The 25,541-nt window shown below is 36.9% G+C and overlaps 1 protein-coding gene across 1 annotated transcript; it reads right to left on the reverse strand.

Moving 5' to 3' along the window:
* Positions 1–18,232: 18,232 nt before the first annotated feature.
* Positions 18,233–18,391, reverse strand: LOC307180063 (UDP-N-acetylglucosamine transferase subunit ALG13-like; the record flags this gene model as incomplete). The annotated part of the gene is made up of 1 exon (XM_079910144.1): positions 18,233–18,391. One exon carries the CDS (start codon positions 18,389–18,391, stop codon positions 18,233–18,235), a length of 159 nt encoding a protein of 52 aa, XP_079766270.1.
* Between the last annotated feature and the right edge of the window lie 7,150 nt (positions 18,392–25,541).

Here is a 25,541-nt window from a genome sequence, read left to right on the forward strand (position 1 = left end):
AGGATTCAATTATGTATATATATAATTTTCCATATAGACTATTACAAAATATTGAATATAGTTCCCTGTGCTGTACAGTAAATCCTTGTTGTTTATCTGGTTTATATATAGTGGTGTGTATCTGTTAATCCCATACTCCTAATTTATCCTACTCCCCTTTCCCCTTTGGTAACCATAAGTTTATTTTCTATGTTTGTGAGTCTATTTCTGTTTTGTAAATAAGTTCACTTGTATTATTTTTAGATTCAACATATAAGTGATATCATATAATATTTGTCTTTCTCTGGCTGACTTACTTCATTCAGTATGATAAATTCTACATCCATCCATGTTGCTGCAAATGGCAATATTTCAATCATTTTTTATGGTTGAATGATATTCCATTGTGTGTGTGTATTGGGGCTACGTGTGTGTATAATACACACAATTTGGTATTAATAATAATAAAGGTGGCCAAAACAATACTAATATATTATAACCCTTTAAATAAAATAAGTAGTTATGGGTCCATAATGATAGCAGAGAGAGAGAGAGAGAAAGAGCTAGAGAAAGGTACAGTGCCTCCATACAGTAGACTATCAACTAATAAATATAGGAAGAATGATGGAGTAAAAGTTAATATTTTTTGGCAATTTTAAGTATTCAATATTCAAATAAAATATCAATGGTTGCTAAAATTAATGAATGAAAGTTCAAAAGGGAACTTTCAAAAGTTTCAAAAGGGAAAGTTCAAAAGGGAATAGGACATGCGAATATCTTCAAAAGTCTCTCCCATATTACTTAGTAAGTGTAAATGAGAAAATAGCAACCATACCATGGAGAAACCTGGCAGGGATCACCATGTCTAAGTGATCAAAATCAACATCACCAATAATTAAACCAACATCATGTGCCTCCTAATATAACGCACTAGTAAAAACACAACAAATCATATGTAGTATTCCTGCCAAAAATACATAACCTAAATCTAATCAGGAGGAAATTTTAGACAATCCGAAACTGAAGGACATTCTACAGAATACCTGGTCTTTACTCTTCAAAATGTCAATATCATGAAAGATAAAGTAAGCTTTAGGAACTGTGCAAATAAAAGGAGCCAAAGAAATATGACAACTGAATACAAAATCTGATCCTGGATTGGATCCTGGACAGGAAAAAAGAGTTGTTATAATGGACATTATTGAAACAATTGCAGTAATTTGAATATGAATGCAGATAGATGATACAACAGTATCAGTGTTAAGTATCCTGATTTTGATAATTATACTGTGATTACATAAGATGATATTTTTGTTCATAAAGACCACACAGTGAAATGTGAAATGTTTAGGGGAAATGAGGAATGATGCCTATAAATGGCAAATCATTACCTACATACAGACATAAAGAGACACAAAGAGAGACAGAGACAGAGAGAGACAGAGAGAGGGAGAGAGAAAGCATGAATGGCAAACAATTAATAGATCGCGAACCTGGGTGAAGAAGAGGGATAGATAAGTTATTTATACTACGATTACCACTTTTAAATTGTTCGAAATTATTTCAATTATTTCAAAATTAAAACATTAAAAGTTGGAGTAATAACAAAATTGAAGAAGTAAAAACTTTTTCACAGCAGTTAACCTTCTGCTAGTAGAGCTCCTGAATCTTATTAAGATAAATAAGTCTTTTCCACTTCTCCAACCTTAAGATTCTTTTTTTTAACATTATAATTGGAATATGATTGCTTTACAATGGTGTGTTAGTTTCTGCTTTATAACAAAGTAAATCAGTTATACATATACATATATCCCCATATCTCTTCCCTCTTGCATCTGCCTCCCTCCCACCCTCCCTATCCCACCCTTCTAGCTGGTCACAAAGCACCAAGCTGATCTCCCTGTGCTATGTGGCTGCTTCCCACTAGGTATCTATTTTACATTTGGTAGTGTATATATGTTCATATATACAGTATCACTCTCTCACTTTGTCCCAGCTTACCCTTCCCCCTCCCCAAGTTCTCAAGTCCATTCTCTAGTAGGTCTGTGTCTTTATTCCCATCTTGCCCCTAGGTTCTTCAGAACCACTTTTTTTTTTTTTTTTTAGATTCCATATATATGTGTGTTAGCATATGGTATTTGTTTTTCTCTTTCTGACTTACTTCACTCTGTATGACAGACTCTAGGTCCATCCACCTCACTACAAATAACTCAATTTCATTTCTTTTAATGGCTGAGTAATATTCCATCGTATATATGTGCCACATCTTCCTTATCCATTCATCTGTTGATGGACACATAGGTTGCTTCCATGTCCTGGCTATTGTAAATAGTGCTGCAATGAACATTGTGGTACATGACGCTTTTTAAATTATGGTTTTCTCAGGGTATATGCCCAGGAGTGGGATTGCTGGGTCGTATGGTAGTTCTATTTTTAGTTTTTTAAGGAACCTCCATATTGTTCTCCATAGTGGCTGTATCAATTTACATTCCCACCAACAGTGTATGAGGGTTCCCTTTTCTCCACACCCTCTCCAGCATTTATTGTTTGTAGACTTCTTTTTTTTTTTCCTTTTCTTTTGTTTTTTCCGTACGCGGGCCTCTCACTGTTGTGGCCTCTTCCGTTGCGGAGCACAGGCTCCGGACGCGCAGGCTCAGTGGCCATGGCTCACGGGCCCAGCCGCTCCGCGGCATGTGGGATCTTCCCAGACCAGGGCACGAACCCGTGTTCCCTGCATCGGCAGGCGGACACTCAACCACTGCGCCACCAGGGAAGCCCTGTAGACTTTTTTTTTTTTAACATCTTTATTGGGGTATAATGGCTTTACAATGGTGTGTTAGTTTCTGCTTTATAACAAAGTGAATCAGTTATACATATACATATATTCCCATATCTCTTCCCTCTTGCATCTCCCTCCCTCCCACCCTCCTTATCCCACCCCTCCAGGCGGTCATAAAGCACCGAGCCGATATCCCTGTGCCATGTGGCTGCTTCCCACTAGCTATCTACCTTACGTTTGTTAGTGTGTATAGGTCCATGACTCTCTCTCGCCCTGTCACAGCTCACCCTTCCCCCTCCCCATATCCTTAAGTCCGTTCTCCAGTAGGTCTGTGTCTTTATTCCTGTCTTACCCTTGGGTTCTTCATGACATTTTTTTCTTCTTAAATTCCATATATATGTGTTAGCATATGGTATTTGTCTTTTTCTTTCTGACTTACTTCACTCTGTATGACAGACTCTAGGTCTATCCACCTCATTACAAATAGCTCAATTTCGTTTCTTTTTATGGCTGAGAAATATTCCATTGTATATATGCGCCACATCTTCTTTATCCATTCATCCGATGATGGGCACTTAGGTTGTTTCCATCTCCGGGCTATTGTAAATAGAGCTGCAATGAACATTTTGGTACATGACGCTTTTTGGATTTTGGTTTTCTCAGGGTATATGCCCAGTAGTGGGATTGCTGGATCATATAGTAGTTCTATTTTTAGTTTTTAAGGAACCTCCATATTGTTCTCCATAGTGGCTGTATCAATTTACATTCCCACCAACAGTGTATGAGGGTTCCCTTTTCTCCACACCCTCTCCAGCATTTATTGTTTGTAGACTTCTTTTTTTTTCTTTTCTTTTGTTTTTTTCTGTACGCGGGCCTCTCACTGTTGTGGCCTCTCCCGTTGCGGAGCACAGGCTCTGGACGCGCAGGCTCAGTGGCCATGGCTCACGGGCCCAGCCGCTCCATGGCATATGGGATCTTCCAAGACCGGGGCATGAACCCGTGTCCCCTGCACTGGCAGGCAGACACTCAACCACTGTGCCACCAGGGAAGCCCTGTAGACTTTTTGATGATGGTCATTCTGACCGGTGTGAGGTGATACCTCATTGTAGTTTGTTATTTTTGATTTGCATTTCTCTAATGATTAGTGATGCTGAGCATCCTTTCATGTGTTTGTTGGCAATCTGTATATCTTCTTTGCAGAAATGTCTATTTAGGTCTTCTGCCCATTTTTGGATTGGTTGTTTGTTTTTTTGATATTGAGCTGCATGAGCTGCTTGTAAATTTTGGCGATTAATCCTTTGTCAGTTGTTTCATTTGCAAATATTTTCTCCCATTCTGAGGGTTGTCTTTTTGTCTTTATAATGTTTTCCTTTGCTGTAGAAAAGCTTTTAAGTTTCATTAGGTCTCATTTGTTTATTTTTTGTTTTTATTTCCATTTCTCTAGGAGGTAGGTCAAAAAGGATCTTGCCGTAATTTGTCATAGAGTGTTCTGCCTATATTATCCTCTAAGAGTTTTACAGTATCTGGCCTTACATTTAATCCATTTTGAGTTTATTTTTGTATATGGTGTTAGGGAGTGTTCTAATTTCATTCTTTTACATGTAGCTGTCCAGTTTTCCCAGCACCACTTATCGAAGAGGCTGTGTTTTCTCCATTGTATATTCTTGCCTACTTTATCAAAAATAAGGTGACTGGGCTTCCCTGGTGGCACAGTGGTTGGGAGTCTACCTGCCGATGCAGGGGACACGGGTTCGTGCCCCGGTCTAGGAGGATCCCACGTGCCATGGAGCGGCTGGGTCCGTGGGCCGTGGCCGCTGGGCCTGCGTCCGGAGCCTGTGCTCTGCAGTGGAAGAGGGCGCAGCAGTGATAGGCCCACGTACCGCAAAAAACAAAAATAAAAATAAGGTGACCATATATGTGTGGGTTTACCTCTGGGCTTTCTATCCTGTTCCATTGATCTATGTTTCTGTTTTTGCACCAGTAGCATACTGTCTTGATTGCTGTAGCTTTGTAGTATACTCTGAAGTCCAGGAGCCTGATTCCTCCAGCTCTGTTTTTCTTTCCCAAGATTGCTTTGGCTATTCAGGGTCTTTTGTGTTTCCATATAAATTGTGAAAGTTTTTGTTCTAGTTCTGTGAAAAATGCCAGTGGTAGTTTGATAGTGATTACATTGCATCTGTAGATTGCTTTGGGTAGTAGAGTCATTTCCACAATGTTGATTCTTCCAATCCAAGAACATGGTATATCTCTCCATCTGTTTTCACAATGTTGATTCTTCCAATCCAAGAACATGGTATATCTCTCCATCTGTTTGTATCATGTTTAATTTCTTTCATCAGTGTCTTATAGTTTTCTGCATACAGGTCTTTTTTCTCCCTAGGTAGGTTTATTCCTAGGTATTTTATTCTTGTTGTTGCAATCGTAAATGGGAGTGTTTCCTTAATTTCTCTTTCAGATTTTTCATCATTAGTGTATAGGAATGCAAGAGATTTCTGTGCATTAATTTTGTATCCTGCTACTTTACCAGATTAGTTGATTAACTCTAGTAGTTTTCTGGTAGCACGTTTAGGATTCTCTATTCTCTATTATCATGTCATCTGCAAACAGTGACAGCTTTACTTCTTCTTTTCCGATTTGGATTCCTTTTATTTCTTTTTCTTCTCTGGTTGCTGTGGCTAAAAGTTCCAAAACTATATTGAATAATAGTGGTGAGAGTGGACAACCTTGTCTTGTTCCTGATCTTAGAGGAAATGGTTTCAGCTTTTCACCATTGAGAATGATGTTGGCTGTGGTTTCGTCATTATGTTGAGGTAAGTTCCCTCTATGCCTACTTTCTGGAGAGTTTTTATCATAAATGGGTGTTGAATTTTGTCAAAAGCTTTTTCTGCCTCTATTGAGATGATCATATGGTTCTTCTCCTTCAATTTGTTAAAATGGTTTAACACATTGACTGATTTCCATATATTGAAGAATCCTTGCATTCCTGGTATAAACCCCACTTGATCATGGTGTATGATCCTTTTAATGTGGTGTTGGATTCTGTTTGCTACTATTTTGTTGAGGGTTTTTGCATCTATATTCATCAGTGATATTGGCCTGTAGTTTTCTTTCTTTGTGACATCTTTGTCTGGTTTTGGTATCAGAGTGATGGTGGCCTCGTAGAATGAGTTTGAGAGTGTTCCTCCCTCTGCTATATTTTGGAAGAGTTTGAGAAGGATAGGTGTTAGTTCTTTTATAAATGTTTGATAGAATTTGCCTGTGAAGCCATCTGGTCCTGGACTTTTGTTTGTTGGAAGATTTTAAATCACAGTCTCAGTTTCAGTGCTTGTGATTGGTCTGTTTATGTTTTCTATTTTAAAATTTAAAAAATTATTAAAAATAAAAAAAATAAAAAGTAATTTAAAAAAGAAAGAAAGAAAGAAGAGAGCAACCAAACCAAAAAACAAATCCACCAAAGATAACAAGCGTTAAAAACTATACTAAAAAAAAAAAAGAAAGAAAGAAAAGAAAAAACGGACAGGCAGAACCCTAGGACAAATGGTAAAAGCAAAGCTATACAGACAAAATAACAGAAAGAAGCATACACATACACACTCACAAAAAGAGAAAAAGGATAAAGGATATATATATCGCTATTGGAAATGAAAGGAACAGAGCAACCAAATCAGTAAACAAATCTACCAGTGATAATAAACTCTAAATACTAAACTAAGATAAACTTAAAGCCAGGAACAAATTAGATGCAGAAAGCAAACTCCAAGTCTACAGTTGCTCCCAAAGTCCACCGCCTCAATTTTCGATAGATTCATTGTCTATTCAGGTATTCCATAGATGCAGGGTACATCAAGTTGGTTGTGGAGATTTAATCCACTGCTCCTGAGGCAGCTGGGAGAAATTTCCCTTTCTCTTCTTCGTTTGCAGAGCTCCTGGGGTTCAACTTTGCATTTGGCCCCGCCTCTGCTTGTAGGTCACCTGAGGGCATATGTTCCTTGCGCAGACAGGACAGTGTTAAAGTAGCAGCCGATCAGGGGGCTCTGGCTCATTCAGGTGGGGGAAGGGAGGGGTACAAAATGCTGGGTGAGTCTGTGGCACCAGAGGCCAGCATGACTTTGCAACCTAAGCCCAAGAATCACCTAACATATGCATACAAGAACCCTGCCTGAGGCCCTGCTTTCAAAGAAACATAGGCTAATAAATCAGCAAGTGTTATTTTAGGTAGTTAACCTAAATTTAATAAGCCTCAGTTTCCTCATCTATAAAATAGAGATGAACAGATCTTTTTTGTAAGGCTCAGGAGCCTAGTATGTCAAGTGCTTAGCACAGTATATAAACTCCATAAGAAAGATGATGACGATGATGATGACGATGACAACTATGACAATGATGGTGATGAATGTGAAATACAATAATACAATAATAGTAGGGGACTTTAACACCACACTTACATCAATGGACAAATCATCCAGACAGAAAATCAATAAGGAAACAGTGGCCTTAAATGACACATTAGACCAGTTGGACTTAAGAGGTATCTAAAGGACATTACATCCAAAACCCGCAGAAAACACATTCTTTTCAAATGCATATGGAACATTCTCCAGGATGGATCACACACTAGATCACAAAGCAAATATCAACAACTTTAAGAAGACAGAAATTGTATCAAGCATTTCTTCTGAGCACAACGGTATGAAACTAGAAATCAATTACAGGAAGAAAAATGGGAAAAACACAAACACGTGGAGATTAAACAACATGCTACTAAATAACTAATGGGTCAGTGAAGAACTCAAAGAGGAATTTGAAAATACGAGATAAATGAATAAAATAAATAAATAAAATAAATAAATAAATAAAATAAATAAATAAAATAAAAGCACAACTTTCTAAAACCTATAGAACAAAGCAAAATCGGTTCTAAGAGGGAAGCTTATAGCAATACAGACGTATCTCAAGAAACAGGAAAATACTGGATTTCCCTGGTGGTCCAGTGTTTAAGACTCCACACTTCAACTGCATGGGGCATGGGTTCGATCCCTGGTCAGGGAAGTTCTGCATGCCATGCAGTGAAGCCAAAAAAAAAATTAAACAAGAAAATATCAAATAAACAACCTAAACTGCCATCTAAAGAAATTAGAAAAAGAAGAACAAAAAAAGTCCAAATTCAGCAAAAGGAAGTAAATAATAAAGGTCAGAGAAGAATTAAATAAAATAGAGATTTAAAAAAAGAGAGAGAGAATAGATCAATGGAACAAAGAGCTGGTTCTTTGAAAAGATAAACAAAATTAATAAGCCTTTAGGCAGGCTCATTAAAGAAAAAAAGAGGACCCAAATAAGCAAAATACTAAATGAAAGAGGAAAAATAACAACCAATACCACAGAGATATAATAAATCATAAGAGAATACTATGAACAGTTATATGCCAACAAATTGGGGAACCTAGAAGATATGGATAAATTCCTAGAAACATACAACCTTCTAAAATTGAATCGGGAAGAAACAGACAATCTGAACAGACTCACTACTAGTACTGAAATGGAATCATTTTCAATTTCAAACTCCCAACAATTTCAAACGCTCAACAAACAAGAGTCCAGGACTAGACTGCTTCATGGGGGAATTCTACCAAGCACAGAAAGAAGGGTTAATACCTATACTTCTCAAACTATTCCAAAAATTGAAGAGGAAGGAACACTCCCAAATTCATTCTATGAAACCACCAATACCCTGATACGAAAACCAGACAAAGACACTACCAAAAAAGCAAATAACAGGCTAATATCTCTGATGAATATTGATGCAAAAACACTCAACAAAATATTAGCAAACTGAAATTAACAAAATATAAAAAGGATCTTACACCATGATCAAGTGGGATTTATTCTAGGGATGCAAGGATGGTTTAATATCCTCAAATCAGTCAACGTGATACACCACATGAACAAAACAATGGATAAAAATCACACAGTCACCTCAATAAATGCAAAAAAATTTTTTGACAAAATTCAACATCTATTTATAATAAAAATGTTCTAATGAGTTGGTAAAGAGAGAACATATCTCAACATAATAAAGAGCATTTATGACAAACCCACAGCTAACATCATAGTCAATAGTGAAAAACTGAAAACTTTCCTCTAAAATCAGGAACAAGACAAGGATGTTCACTCTTGCCATTTCTATTTCATATATTATTGGAAGTCCTACACACAGCAATCAGACAAGAAAACGAAATAAAAGGCATTCAAGTTGGAAGGGAAGAAGTAAAACTGTCACTATTTGCAGATGGCATGATATTGAAAGATCTAAAATCTCCACCAAGGATGGACCTAGAGTCTGTCATACAGAGTGAAGTAAGTCAGAAAGAGAAAAACAAATATCATATGCTAACACATATATATGGAATCTATAAAAAGAAAAAAAAATGGTTCTGAAGAACCTAGGGGCAGGACAGGAATAAAGACACAGATGTAGACAATGGACTTGAGGACATGGGGAGGGGGAAGGGTAAGCTGGGACCAAGTGAGAGAGTGGCATGGACATATATACACTACCAAATGTAAAACAGATAGCTAGTGGGAAGCAGCCACATAGCACAGGGAGATCAGCTCCGTGCTTTGTGACCACCTAGAGGGGTGGGATAGAGAGGATGGGAGGGAGACGCAAGAGGGAGGAGATATGTGGATATATGTATATGTATAGCTGATTCACTTTGTTATAAAGCAGAAACTAACACACCATTGTAAAACAATTAGACTCCAATAAAGATGTTAAAAAAATAAAAAATAAAAATAAAGTCTCCACCAAAAAAGTGTTAGAACTAATAAACGAATTCAGTAAAGTTGCATGATACAAGATTAATATACAAAAATCTGTTGCTTTTTTATGCACTAATAATGAACTATCAGAAAGAGAAAACACAAAAAAAATCCCATTTAGAATCACATCAAAAAGAATAAAATACCTAGAAATAAACTTAACCAATGGGACTTCCCTGGTGGTCCACTTAAGAATCTGCCTTCCAAGGCAGGGGATGCTGGTTTGATCCCTGGTTGGGGAACTAAGATTCCACATGCTGCAGGACAACTAAGCCCACGTGCCACAACTACTGACCCCACATGCCACAACTAGAGAGAAGCCCTTGTGCCACAACAAAGTGCCCACGTGCTGTAACTAAGACAAAACCAATGCTGCCAAAAATAAATAAATAAATAAATATTTTTTAAAGAATAAAATAAACTTAACCAAAGAGGTGAAAGACCTATACTCTAAAAACTATAAATTATTGATGAAGGAAATTGAAGATGCTACAAAGAAACAAAGATATCCTGTGTTCATGGATTGGAAGAATTAATATTGTTAAAATGGCCCAAAGCAGTCTACAGATTTAATGCAATCCCTATCAAAATACCTGTGGCAATTTTCAGAGAACTAGAACAAATAATCCTAAAATTGATATAGAACCACAAAGGACCCTGAATAGCCAATTCAGTCTTGAGAAAAAAAGAACAAAGCTGGAGGTATCATGTTCCCTGACTTCAGACTATACTACAAAGATACAGTAATCAAAAGAAGTATGGTACTGGCACAAAAACAGACACATAGATCAATGGAACAGGGTAGAGAGTGCATGAATAAACACATACACTTATGGTCAATTAACCTACGACAAAAGAGACAAGAATATACAATGGAGAAAAGACAGTCTCTTCAATAAGTGGTGCTCAGAAAACTGGACAGCTGCATGTAGAAAAATGAATTTAGAATGTTTTCTCACACCATATACACAAATAAATTTAAATGGATTAAAGACCTGAATGTAAGACCAGAAACCATAAAACTCCTAGATGAAAACATAGGCAGAATACTCTTTGACATAAATGCTAGCAATGTTTTTTTGGATCTGTCTCCTAAGGCAAGGGAAACAAAAGCAAAAATTAAAAATGGGACTTAATTAAACTTGAAAGCTTTTGCACAGCAAAGGAAACCATCAACAAAATGAAAAGACAATCTACTGGACAGGAAAATATATTTGCAAATGATATGTCCGATAAGGGGTTAATATGGAAAATATATAAACAGCTCATACAACTCAACATCAAAAAAACAAGGAACCCAATCAAAAAATAGGTAGAAGACCTGAACAGACATTTTTCCAAAGAAGACATACAGATGGCCAACAGGCACATGAAAAGATGCTGAACATCACGGGAAATGCAAATCAAAACCATAATGTGATCTCACCTCACACCTGTCAGAATGGCTATCATCAAAAAGACCACAAATAACAAATATTGTCGAGGATGTGGAGAAAAGGGAATGCTTGTACACTTTCGGTAGTAAAGTGAACTGGTGCAGCCACTGTGGAAAACAGTATGGAGGTTCCTTAAAACACTAAAAATAGAGCTACCATATGATCCAGCGATTCCACTCCTGGGTAGATATCCAAAGACAATGAAAACACTAACTCAAAAAGACATATGCACCCCAATGTTCATAGCAGCATTGTTTACAATAACCAAGATATGGAAGCAACCTAAGTGTCCATCAACAGATGAGTGGATAAAGAAGATGTGGTAAATATATACAATAGAATATTACTCAACCATAAAAATAACGAAATTTTGCCATTTGCAACAACATGGATGGATCTGGAAGGTATTATGCTTAGTGAAGTAAGTCAGACAAAGACAAATAATGTATGTTTTCACTTATATGTGGAATCTAAAAAATAAAACAAACTAATGAATACAACAAAACAGAAACAGACTTACAGATACAGAAAAGAAACTACTGATTATCAGCGGGGTGGGGGTGGGACAAGATAGGGGTGGAGATTAAGATGTTCAAACTACTGGGTATAAAATAAGATACAAGGATGTAATGTACAGCACAGGGAACATATCCAATATTTTATAATAACTTTAAGTTGAGTATAATCTATAAAAATACTGAATCACTATGTTGTATACCTGAAACTAATATAATATTGAAAATCAACTCTACTTCAATAAAAATAAATTAAATAAAATAGATGAGACAGAGGGCCCAATGCAACAAAATAGCAGAGCAGGTGTCTGAACACTAAAGGACCAACCCACTCAACCACCTGATTTTGTAAATTTAAGTTTTAATCAAATACAATCATGTTCTTTTATGAAGTCATGTATTGTCTATGGCTGCTTTTGTGCTGCAACAGCAGAGCTGAGTATTTGCAACAGAGAACATATTGCTACAAAGGCTAAATTATTTACTATCTGACCCTTTACAGAAAAAGTTTGTAAACCTCTGGGCTACAGTGAGTAATACATATTTCAAATCATTGAGAGATATAAATAATGAAATACATTATATAGGAATAACAGGCAACCTATCTGGAAAATAAAATAAAGCATATCCTGGATATCAAAATAAATACCAAATTGATAAAAATTGTAAAGCAAAAATTAAAACAGTAACAGTGGTAGAAGAAATCACAGTATGCATTTCTATACTGTTGGGATGTGACACGCTATAAACTTGTTTGAAAGGCCAATGATCACACACACAAAAAAAAAAGGAGGAGGGAGGGGGGAAAAAAGAAGGAAGAAAAGAAGAAAGATGTAGAGGTAAAGTGAGAAATACATTTACCCCAGACATTACAGGAATAGTAGCTTTAAAGATTCAAATTATTCTTATCAAGTAATAATTTTAAATGAACTAAAATAAAAAGAATTGTAAAAGTAATTTTCATTTGAAAATAACACACAATTGAAACATATTTTTAAATGTTAAGGCTCACTAAACATGAGCCTTCCTTAACACCCCCAAACCAAGTCAATTTCCCATGTTTCATGCTCTCATGTCACATTTACACATTTTCATTATAAAAATCCTTTCAATTTTGAATTGTATATGTTACATGTTTGTCTCTGTTGTTAATTTTTAGCCCATTTTTAGTAGTGGAATTTAACCAATGAAATTGCAAAATCCTACAGTGCTCATTTTGCTCAACTTTCTTTTTTACTGTGGTTAAATATACACAACATAAAATTTACCATTTTAAAACCATTTTTAAGTTTACAGTTCAATGGCATTAAGTACATTCACATTGTTGTGGAACCATCACTACCATCCATACCCAGAAGTTTTTCCTCTTCCCCAGCTGAAACTCTACACCCATTAAACAATAACTTCCCAATGCCCCCTACCCTCAACCCCTGACAATCACCACTGTACTTTGTCTCTGAATTTGACTACACTAGGTACCTCATAAGTGCTATTGCACAATATTTGCCCTTTTGTGACTGGCATATTTCACTTAGCATGATGTCTTCAAGGCTCATCCATATTGTAATATGTGTCTGAAATTCTTTCCTTTTTAAGGCTGAATGATAGTCCATTGCATGTATATACCACATTATACTTATCCATTCATCTATCAATGTGTACTGGGTTGCTTCTACTTTTTGGCTACTCTGAGTAATGCTGCTATGAACATGGGTGTACAAATATCTATTTGAGTTCCTGCTTTGAATTCTTTTGGGTATATATTCAGAAGTAGAATTGCTGGATCATATGGTAATTCTATGTTTAATGTTTTTTTTAAGAACTGCTATACGGTTTTCCACAGTGGCTGCATCATTTTACATTCCCAACCAGCAGTGCACAAGGGTTCTAATTTCTGTACTTCCTCATGAACACTTGTTATTTTGTTTTTGCTTTTATGATAGCCATCCCAAAGGGTGTCAAGTGATATCTAATTGTGGTTTTGATTTGCATTTCCCAAATGATTAACGAATGATATCAAGCATCTTTTCATGTTCTTGTTGGCCATTTGTATATCTTCTTTGGAGAAAAGTCTATTCAAGTCTTTGTCCATTTTTAAATTGGATTGTTTGAATTTTTTGTTGTTGTGACACAGGCATTCTTTACATATACTGGATATCAATCTATTATCAGATATATGATTTTCAAATATTTTCTCCCATTCCTGTGGGTTTCATTTTCACTCTGTTGATAAGAGGCCTTTGAAACACTCAAGTGTTTATTTTTGTTGTAGTACAATTTGCCTATTTTTAATTTTGTTGTTTGTGTTTTTTGTGTCTTTGCTTAACATTTTATTCCCAGTGCCTATTTCATAAGAGGCACTTGATAAATATTTATTGAATCAAAGACATAGAAAGATTGGTAGAGCCATAGATATGGATATAATTGTCTCATTATATGCAGTAGTTATGAGCTATAAAGTCCTCGTGAATATCAAGTTACTAAACACTCAGCATTCTCTTATGGGAAATGCAGGGTTAGGTTTTGCAAGCCTCTGTTTATACCATTTTCATCAATTAATCAATACATAACCTTGATTTATGTGTGTTTCTGTTTAAAGACAACTTGTTTAATATATATTGTTGATTCATTAACATTGGACTTATGGCCAAGAGCATTACAACGCATGTCTGAATGATGTTTATCTAACACACATATTTTCTCCATAAGGCACATCACAGCCTTCTTGCACTTAAGAGCACTAGACTGTACTTCAGCTCTATGCATGGGGGCCATTTTCAGCAGCAAAATCACCAAGAAAAAGCATACACACCAAAAAAAGGCACTAAATACACTGTGAAAAGAACACTTATTTATACTCTGAGAGCTGACACAAGAAGACAGAGCATCACCTTGCTTGACCTCAGCTGGGAACATGTGTGTAACGTGACTTGAATTTTTCACTACTTTTTACATGTCCCCAAATGATCACAAAAGCACTGCAGTTATTGATTTTGGGCTTACAAATAAATTTTAGCAAGTGGGCAAATTTACAAATATAGAATTCATGAATAATGAAGCTCCACTACATTTATGTAGATATATCAGCAAAGACATAGTCACAGACATATAGGTAAAGATATCAACATGTTCATACACGAAAACATAGATATATGGATATAGCCATAGCCATTCCACAGACACAGACAGATACAGATACAGACTTCAATACATATACACATATATCTACTTATCAGATTGACAAAGATTGATAGTATATAATATTGGAGCAAATGATTAATTAACAACCTCTTTCATACAATCTTGATTTGAATACAAATTACTACCAACATTAGAAAGGGAGTGTGGAAATAACTATCAAAAATTTAAAAGTGCATATACTTCACTGAAAAATCCACTTTTAGAAATCTATCCTATGAAATAATTGTAGAAGTGATCAATTTTACAAGTACAAGTATCTTCAGTCTGGCATTGTTTGTAACCATGAAAAATTAAAAATAATCAAAACAGCCCTTGAGGAGAACTGGTTAAATACATTATAGTCCATCAATACAATGGAATATTAGGCAGTTGTTAAAAATAACGATCTGCATGTGGCAACACAGAATGATGCTCGTAATATGTGTGAAATAGAAAAAGGAAATTGCATTATAGTGTGTAAATTGTGAAGTAACCTTGTCGAATCCAAATATATATGGTTGTATATATTTCACTTACATTTCAGTGTAAACATTTTATTTTATTTATGCATACAAGATAGCTGAAATGATATCAACATTGATTGTCTCTGAGTCATGGGCTGGCTTTTTGCTCTCAGATCCCTCTCCCACATCTCTCTGTCCTTTACTGCATCACAAGGAACTACATATCTTTGTGTCCCTTTCCCTCTGGCTCCCAAATAAGTTCAAGTATTTGGAAGCAATGTTGTAAGATTAGACGGTGGGAGGAGGGGAGAAGCCAGGGTCTTTCCTCCGCTTACTGTCTGCTTTGGGCCATGTCTCCAGCAGCAACAGTAGCTCCTCTGCTCCACCTCTGAAGTCTAGTGAGGCTTTTCCTTTGTGGCTCCATTTCCCACCAGGCTGACCTATTATAGTTCCAGCTTCCACTATCAGTATCTCATCTTTAATGACAATGGCCCCTCTCTTTATCCTGTCAGCCTCAGTGTGGTAGCAGTTTCTGCTTCTGCTAATGTCTAGATTGCCTTATGCTCCCTCTTTGGATCCTCAGATCCTCAATGACCCTCCTAAGTAAGCCCTTGTATGAAATTTCCTCTGCGTAAAATACCTAGAACAATTTCTCTTTTCTGACTGGAACCTGACTGACACGGTAATTGGATGGGGAGGAGGGAAAATCCTTTCAACGTTGCTTGTTTGACAAAATAACACAATACCAGGGGGAAAGGGACCATTCTAAAAATTTGCTTCCAAAAAATGAAAATCTGAGGAAACTTCACATTTTACAGTGATCACAGAGTAATAAAAGAAATTGTCTTTCAACCATAAACATTATACAGTAAATGACTACTGTAATCCATGACCCTTCACCATCCTAAATAATAAACTTTGCTTAACATTCATTATTGTTTCATTTCAAACTAGAAACAAATCAAACCTTACAGTCTTTGGCCCTGTTTGATCTGTGGCACCACGTTTTCATATGGCATGTTGTTCTGTCTCCTAATTTGGTTGATATGCTGACCTTACAGGAAAGACCTACCTAGCTATCCCTGGAGGGTCACCTCAGATTGGCCAAGATTAAAATGATGGATAATGTCCAATGTAGGTAAAGGTATGAGAATACCTGGACTTAAATACTTTAATTTGGCATCTTGCAAGATTTTCCTTAGTTATCACTACACTATAGATTCTTAGAGAGCAAGGATTATTTCTTGTTTTTCTGTAAACTCAGTTTATAGTACACTATCTTGGACTTAACTAGGTGTTCAAAAAGATATTGTCTTGGTGTGCCCTGAAGTTCACTAAGATACCATTCCACTCTTGACCAGGAAAGGGATCACATTTCTCCTCTGCTACCTCTAGGGCTTAAATAAACACCATCAAAATTAAAATGGACTAGAGTGGGGATACTCCATCCTCAGTCTCAGACACTCTTCATCACATCCTGAAATATTGAAATATCACTAGATTTCCAGGCTCAGCTTATATTCTACCTGTGTTCATGAAACACTGCTGATTACCTTGCCCAAAACTGATCTTTCTTCAGTCTAAATTATTTTTATAGAACTTATCATTATCTACTTTGGATAATTTATATACTTCTTCTCTTCCTTACTGAATTATAGGATTATTCCCAACACTTAATAAAGACAGGAATCAGGTCTAATATATTACGAGACCTCCGAAGTACAAGCACACTATTTGCTAATATAAGTTATTTGTTAGATGGAAAATGAATGAATGAATGAACAAAAGAGGCATAGATTAGTCCAGACAAAAAGAGTCCAAAGCCTGAAAGATAAGATCTGTTATGTTTAACTTAAACCTATGCAACATTTTTTTTTACCATTAGTAAGAATTTATTTTAATATTAGCCTAAGTAAAACACAATCAGGAAAATAAATCTACAGAAACATTATATAATGCATCCCAAGTAAAATGTTTAGAATATTCAACATTTTGGGATAATATAATCGAAAATAAATCTTTATAGTGAATGGTCTATTTTTATGGATGAATTATATCTAAACTTTCTACCAGAAAACTATCAATACTTATGGATAATCTAGTTTATTTTATAGGTCTTGAGACCACTTACCATAATCAGAATTTCATAAAGTATCTATTTTGAGTTATGTGAATTTTAAAACCATATATTTAGGCCATTATACACATCAGATCAATTATTCATTTGTAAAACTAATTTTATAAGGGCATAAATTCCTCTATGATACTACAGTAAATATTTCAATACCACTGTGAGGGGGGGGGGTCCTTAAAAAATAACAGCAAGTCCTATTGGCACAAGTGCTTTTTGATTTACTCTTCCCAAACCAGTAAAGCTTTGACGTTGGGCAAGATTATTTTTGTCACTTTCTATTTATATTCTATAGGAAAACAGTGAACACAACCACTCCACTCTACTACTATTATCTTCAGGATAATAGTAGTTTCTCAAAGTACAATAGATCAACTGACTTGATAGTTAATCTTTTTAAGGTAATTACTGAGTTTTTTATTTCACAGAACACAATCCATCATTTTTGTTGGTCTTTTTTTTTAAATTTGGTTCCTTGGATTATGAAGCTAAAGATTCTGACTCAAATTTTTTTTTACAAGTTTGTTACTGTTTCATTTTTTACTCTAATATCAAATTAACTACATTTGAGGTTTCTGTCAAAGTTTTCATATTTAATTCATTTTTTTTCATGATTCCAAATCCATTTGGGTTCTAGGATAAAACGTGTGAATGCTCCCTACATATTTCTTTTACTAAAATATGAAGATTAGGGAAAAATCTAATAAATTTGTGAAATTGCATTTAGAATTTGGACCCAAATGCTAACATTCACATCATAAAATTTTCTACACATTCTACAGATGTAGGAGGCTTATTAATTCATATTATTCTACAAATATATACTCTATATTTAATTTGATTTAACCACATTCCATAAGTTGAATTTGAAGGGTGTTTTTAAAGTGTGGAGAGTTTAGTGTTTATTTTTGTAATCCAACAACTTTATCCTAAAATGCAGAAAATTTTTCTGGCTGGCCAGGAGGAAAACATTTCAGTGTTGAAAAGTCCATTGACTGTAACAGCCCAGGAAGCGTGCTGCAGGTACAGTAGAAGAGATGCCCATCTTTGTGTAGCTGCTTTGCCAATTCCAGCTGATGATTGTTCATCAACTTTTCATTTATAACCACTGTGAGCGGCTTTCTTTTTTCCAGACTCTCCAAACAGCTTCCTGCACCTGCGTGACTAATAACAAGATCTGCTTTCTGAAGGTCTTCTTTCAATGAATCCTTGTATCTGTAAACATCCAGAGTAAGTGACTCCGTACTGAGTGGTTCAGGTACCACCTTTCCTCTACCTATTTGTAGAACAAGTCGGCTGTAACGGAGGCTCTAGATTATCACGTCGTGAAAGAAATGGCCCCGCAAGAACTAGAACACCACGCAAAGACTCTGAAAAAGGTGTCGCAAACTAGGGAGGGAGAGCAAGGAACAGGGTCTGTCGTGGCCCACAGCTGGGGTTGCGCGAACCGCGAGCCCTGAGAAGGCGCGCTCGGGGGACGCCCTGCCGCGCGGGGATGCTGGCCGCGAGGGTGCCTGAGGCGGAGGTAAGGCACGGCAGCCGGGGCAGGGCCGGGGCAGGGCGCCCAGCAGAACCGGCCGGGGCTTGCTGGGCAGAGCCCAACGGAGTGTGACCACCGCGCGCGGCCCCGAGCGGGCCCGGGCGCGGGAGTATGCAACATATTTTAATCAGTAACGTATTTAATCATTTTGGTAGCATGTTTTTTTTCATAATTGCATGAACTTTCACGTCTTTATAATGCTGTTAACTTTTTGAAAATATTTTTAGTATCATTATGAAAATGTCACAAAGTGAAAATTGTTATTGCCTCCCACACCTATAATTTCTAAACATGGTTAAAATTACAATAACAGGATTTTCACTGATTTTGGATTATAGTCTCTAACAATTAAAACATAATTTCTATAATAAATGCATTTTATATCTGGAGTTGAATATTTTACAAGCATTCTTCTGTGATTTTATAGCAATGATGAAAATTTTAATTTTTTTTTGTCATTTAGAAACACTCTGTCTGATTAACCATAAATCAACATGGGTCATTAGCCTGGAAATAAGGAGTACATCACTGATATCACTTACCTAATTCTAACCTGGTATTTCATAAGATTTCTCATGTTATTGTTAGAGGCAAGATGAAGGAACGTGGGCTGGATGAAAATACAGTTAAGTTGAATGTATAGTTGTTGAACAACCAGATCCAAGAGGTATCAATTCCTGGATTAGTCACCATGGAGAGAGATCTCTGGTGGTCTGTCCAGTGAATTCTGTTTTATCAGTGGGCTTGATGAATATATTGACAGAATTCATATTGGTTTACAGATTATGCAAAGTCCAATATAGGTAAAGACCAAAATAGTTTTTCAAATATTTCGATATGCTTGAAAAATAATTACAAACCAAAATGACAAAATTTTAACTGTACATAGGGGGAAAATACATCTTAACATTTAGGTTAAGGAGTTGCCATTGCTTTAACTGCAATGCAAGGTCATGTGGAAGGGCCTCAGGCAGAACTATATCCAAATACCTCTTTTTCCACATGCTACTGCCTTTGTGAACTTGTGAACTTAGGCAAGTGCTTAACTCTCTAAAATATCTATACAATAGGGAAAACAATTCCTGGTTGGCAAGGTTTTTAGAATAGAATTAGTAGTGTGCATGGTATGTAGTAAGCATTCACTGATGGTACTATAATTATTACTGTAATGCCAAAAATAAATCTAAACAAAACCAAAGGTAGTTAGACCCTAATTCAATGGAGGTGATGTATGCTGGCCTGAACACATCTGGAAAATTTTGCCCCATGCTAGACACTACACTTCAGAAGGAATCCTGGAGAAGATCCAGAGAAAATCTAGACTAATCCATTTACAAAAAGAACTTTTGAGGAAACTGGGTATTTCTGTCTTGAGAGGAAAGCCTAAAGAGATATGATAGCTGTCTCCAAATATTTTCAAGTATTATGTTGTGGAGGAAGTAGTATTTTTAGTCAGTGTTATTCCAAGAGGCAGAAGAAAGACCAATACTTGGAAGTTTTAAGAAAATTAATTTTGTTATGATCTGAGGACCCTCTCAACAATGACATCTGTTCACCAATGAAGCAGGCTGCTTCAACACACACCATGCTCCCCTTCTTTTAAATATCAGGGAACTTATAAATAAAATTCATTGTACAGCTGGGAGGGCATTTTTAGATGTGTTATATTGCTTAAAACCTCTCATTAACCCTGTAAGTCATATATTATCATTCTTTTCCCCATTTTTCAGATGACAGACTATGTTTGACTTGCCCCAAATCACACTGATAATAAGCGTCAGGTCCATATTCTCAGAGTCCAAAATCTGTGCTTATTTCAGAATATAAATGTAACTGAGGGATTCATAAGCTGGATGTGAATCTGTTAAAGAAGACATCTACAGCCTTAAGAATCATGAATTAATAATCAATATATTTAAGTTTTCAGGCCACATCCAGTCTGATTCCACTCTTGTCTACAAGCAGTTCTCCCTTTATGTATACTATGTGTAGGGCATGGAACATTCATTATTTCCTTTGATTTGCACAGCAACCCTGTGAGGCAATAGGGCAGGTATTATTCATGTTTTATGTATACAGAAACCAAAATTGTGAGAAGCTAAATGATTTAACCAAGGTCACAGAGCTCAATAATGACAAAGAGGGAGAAACCAGAACTTCTGACTCTGTACATACTGCGCTTTCCACTACAATAGTCACCATAAAATTACTTAAAGATTCAAGACTTCTATAATGGACTAGGATGTGTGGGTACAGATAATTGTTGCAAAAAACTGAGTAACCAACGCCCTCACCTAAAATTATTTTTGTCAGTAGATTCTCTATATACAATATACTTGACAAAATTCCAAATTTATAGAACTGCGAGGTAGTTTTTCAATTAAGTAGAAAGCTATATAAATGTCTCTTTAAATTTTATTAGATGACACAATTTATCTTATTAACATATTCAGTATTTCACAACTCTCAGTCAGGAAATGCTTCCTAATTTATGACCCCAATTCCTCCTGCTCCAGTTTCCATCACATTCCCTCATGGCCTGTCCTCTGTGGAAAAAGAAACAAACAAAAAAGCTTCTTGTACATTTCCTTTCATCTCTATAATCATCACTAAATTATTGAAATAAGGCTTCACTATGTTAAATCTTGCTTTCATATTCTGACATTGTCACCTATTGTGCTTAGATCTCTCTTTATAAAAATAGTACCTTTATTTACTCCATTCTGGCATTACCTAAAAGACAAGGTCATTTGGACCAAATTTTTAATTACTTATATACTTGTTTTCCTCAAGAATATCACAAAATAGGAATCATGTTGAAATAACTTCAGCTTCCCTGTATGATTGTGAATATTTGAGTAAGGGGTAGAGATTTTTAGAGTTTAGGTAAGAACCTTTGTTACAACTGAAAGCTACAGAGTTGCCCTTTACTTCCTAGAGTCTCAACTCAAGATGCCCCCAAAAAACAGTTAAGAACTGTATTCCATTATTATGATTGTGTAACAAATCACCCCAGAGCATGGTGGGGTAAAACGACCATATATTATGCTTAAAATTTTATGGGTCAGGAATTTGGATAGAGAACAAGAGGGAGAGCTTGTCTCTGCTCTACAATGTGGAGCTGGAAGACCCAAAATTTGGGGGCTGGTATCATCTGAAGGCTCATTACTCAAAGATCTGGTGTTGATGCTGTTGGTTGGGAGCCTCAGTTATTCTCCATTTGGGCTCTCCAAGTGGTCTCTCCATCCACATGGCTAGTTTGTGCTTTCTTACATCATGGAGGCTGAGAACCAAAGATAAACTTCCCAAGAGTGAGAGAGAGCCAGTATGAGCTATAATATTTTCTGACCCAGCCTTGGAAGTTCCACAGTATTACTTTTACCATATTCTATTGGTTGGAGCAGTTACCAGCCCCAGATTTGTGGAGAAGGAATATTTATGTTTCCACCTCTTCAGATGGAATGTTGGTCACATTGTTAGCAGAGCATATGGAAAGTATGTATATAGACATGCAGCCATATATAGAAAGTATCATCTGCCACTGTGAACCCTCTGTCCATAACATTCTACATCCCACCCACATGCAATATACATTCATATCTTGTCAAAAGATGTCCCATGACAGAACCAAGCTCAAGGTCCCATGACAGAACCAAGCTCAAGGTCCAGAATCTCATTATCTAGATCAGGTTCAGGTATAGATGAGACTCTTCAGGTATGGTTCCTTAAGTACAGGTATGGTTCCTTAAGTACAGATCCTCTAGTACTGTTTCTCTCAGTTGAGGACCTATAAACCAAAACCAATTTGTCTGCCCCCCATACACCCAATATGCAATGGGTGGACAAGTTGAGGACAGTCACTATAGACCCTTCAGTTCAAAAATAGGAGAAGGTGGAGGCACACTGGAGTCACAGGTCCATAGCAATTCTGAAATCCAGCCAAGCACATGTTGCTAGTTCCTCAGGTCTCAGTCCTACTGCCCGGGATATGGTTCTTGGCTCTGCCTTCTAAGTTCTTGGTTCCACCCCATGAGTCATTCTTCCTTTTCTATGTAAAGAAGTACCCTGTGTCTGCAGCTTGGTAGTTTTTGCAGCTTGTTTCCTACCTGCAGATATTTGGAGATCCAATAGTCTTCTTTTCATTGAGTACTTTCTCTGTCCCTTTCAGTCCAAAGTGATATAATTTTTAAAAAACTGTACATTTCCTGTGAATCAATTTATGATCTCCCCAACAAAACCATACTCATAAATCTCTTCAAGATAAGACATCTCTACATTGGAGAGGAACAATGCCCTAAAGATTGTTAGACTCTTAGTCCTATTGTTTGACAGAGAGATAGAATGGTCCTCCAAGACACCACCTTAGATCTTTCTGAGCTCTTAACAAAGTGTCTTATAGTCTCCTCTTGCATATACTCAGCTCTGAAACCTTTTCTTAATTTGAGAATATTGGAGTGAGAAACTTTTTTTCAAACTTAATAATTACTGCTCTTTTACATTTATATTTAATAGTACTTCCTGTGTAGTTTATCTCTTATATTTTACTATAAGCATCAAAAGGAAGCCAAGTGGCAACTTCAACATTCTGTCTGGAAATCTCTTTAGCTATATCATCCAACTCACTAGCTGCATTTTTTACTTTCCATGTTACCATGGGTGATGGCGCAAAGTTTTCTACCACTATATAACAAGGAGTAACAAGGATCATTGTTAGAAGAAAGAAACCTCTTTCCTCTAATTTCTAGCAACATTTTCCTCACTGTCCCTTAAGGTCTCATTGGCAGCCTCCCTGAGGGCCTTAACAATCTCTTCAAAGCTCTTCCAACTTCTGCCTGTCTTCTTATTCCAAATCCACTGCCACATTTTAGGTTTTTGTTATATTGGCACCCCACTTCCACGTACCAAACCCTGTTGCAATTATTTAATGGTAGAATACAAATTATTCCAAAACTTAGTGGTATAAAACACTCATTGATTATGCCACAGTTTCTGTAGATAAAGAATTTGGTCAGGGCTCTAACAGGCATTTCTTTCACGGGGTTTCTCAGGCAGCTGCAGTTAGATACTGGCTAGGGTTGCTGTCACCTGAAGGTTCAGCCAAAACTGGAAGGCCCACTTCTAAGATGGCTGACTCACTCCCATGGCTGGCAGTTTGGAAGGAGGCCCCAGTTCTTCTCCACACGCCTCTCCATGGGCCTCCTTGGGTGTTATCACAGTATGGCAGCTGGCTTTCCCCAGAGCAAGGGGTCCAAGAGGCCAAATCAGAAGCTGCAATGTCTCTTATTACCTAACCTTGAAACCAGCATCATTATTTCCATTATTGTCCTGATTCAGTGTGGGAGGAGACTACATAAGGGCCTGAATACCAGGAGGTACGAGTCACTGGAGATCCTCTTGGAGGTTGGCTACCACAAATCAAAAGTGATAAATAAACATTAAATGTGATCCTCTGCAGCCTCTAACATACTAAGACATATCTTTGGATTATTTGCATCAATCAATAGGCTGTCTCCCTCCCGACTCCACTTCCCTTGGGCCCTCTTTACTGACTCACATTTCCCTATCTTCTCAAATCTGCTCTAACACCTGATCTTACAACTAATATTAATGTATAGCCAGAATTGAGAATCATTGTTCTAAACCAGTGTTTCTCATAATTACTCAACTGTCTCATGAAACTGCAGATTCTGATTCAGTAGATCTGGGATATGGCTAAAATTCTACATTTCTAAAAATCTCCCAGTTAATGTGGATGTTGCTTGTCACAGACCATATTTTTGTGTTGCAAGACATTAGATTGGTGGTTCACTACCTTTGCTGCATCTTTGAATCACCTTGGGGGTTTTAAAAAATACTGATGTCTTGGAGTCCCACCTCCAGATCTCCAGAGATCCTGATTTAACTGCTCTGCAGTTAAGGCCAGGCATCAGGATTTCTTAAATCTTCCCATGTGATTGTAGTATGGAAGCAAGGTTGAAAATCACTACTCCAGTCTAAAATTAGGTCAGGCATTTGAGGAGAAGCAGAAGAATACTGGTTAATAAGAGTCCCCGGAAACCAAGAACTGATTATGGTGGTATGTCCTAAAAGGGTAAAAAACTTCCACCCAGGAAGACTCAGGTCCCCTGAGATGAGTTCTGTTCATGTTCCCAGAGAAACAACAGAGCTGAGCCATTGGAATATACTAGCTCTTCCTCTAGTCAGCATCCATTGATGACTTTGTCTGGTTAGTATTCTATACGGTGCCAGAGGGCTTCAAGACTTCTTTCATCCTAAGGCTTTGCCTGGTCCCTCTCTAATCACCCTGAGTGGTAACACCCTCCCATACTCCAAATAAGGTCTGAGAATATCTGAGAGCAAAAGAAAGGGATAAGACCTAGAATATTTTCTGCAATGGAAAGGGTCAAACTTAACAAGAACAAGATTTCCTGGAGGCCTGAACCAAGATGGCAGAGTAGAAGGACGTGCTCTCACTCCCTCTTGCGAGAACACCAGAATCACAACTAGCTGCTGGACAATCATCAACAGGAAGACGCTGGAACTCACCAAAAAAGATACCCCACATCCAAAGACAAAGGAGAAGCCACAATGAGAGGATAGGAGGGGTGCAATCACAGCAAAATCAAATCCCATAACTGCTGGGTGGGTGACTCACAGACTGGAGAACACTTATACCACAGAAGTCCACCCACTGGAGT

The sequence above is a fragment of the Stenella coeruleoalba genome, assembly GCF_951394435.1.
Source record: "Stenella coeruleoalba genome assembly, chromosome: X".
NCBI lineage: Eukaryota > Metazoa > Chordata > Mammalia > Artiodactyla > Delphinidae > Stenella > Stenella coeruleoalba.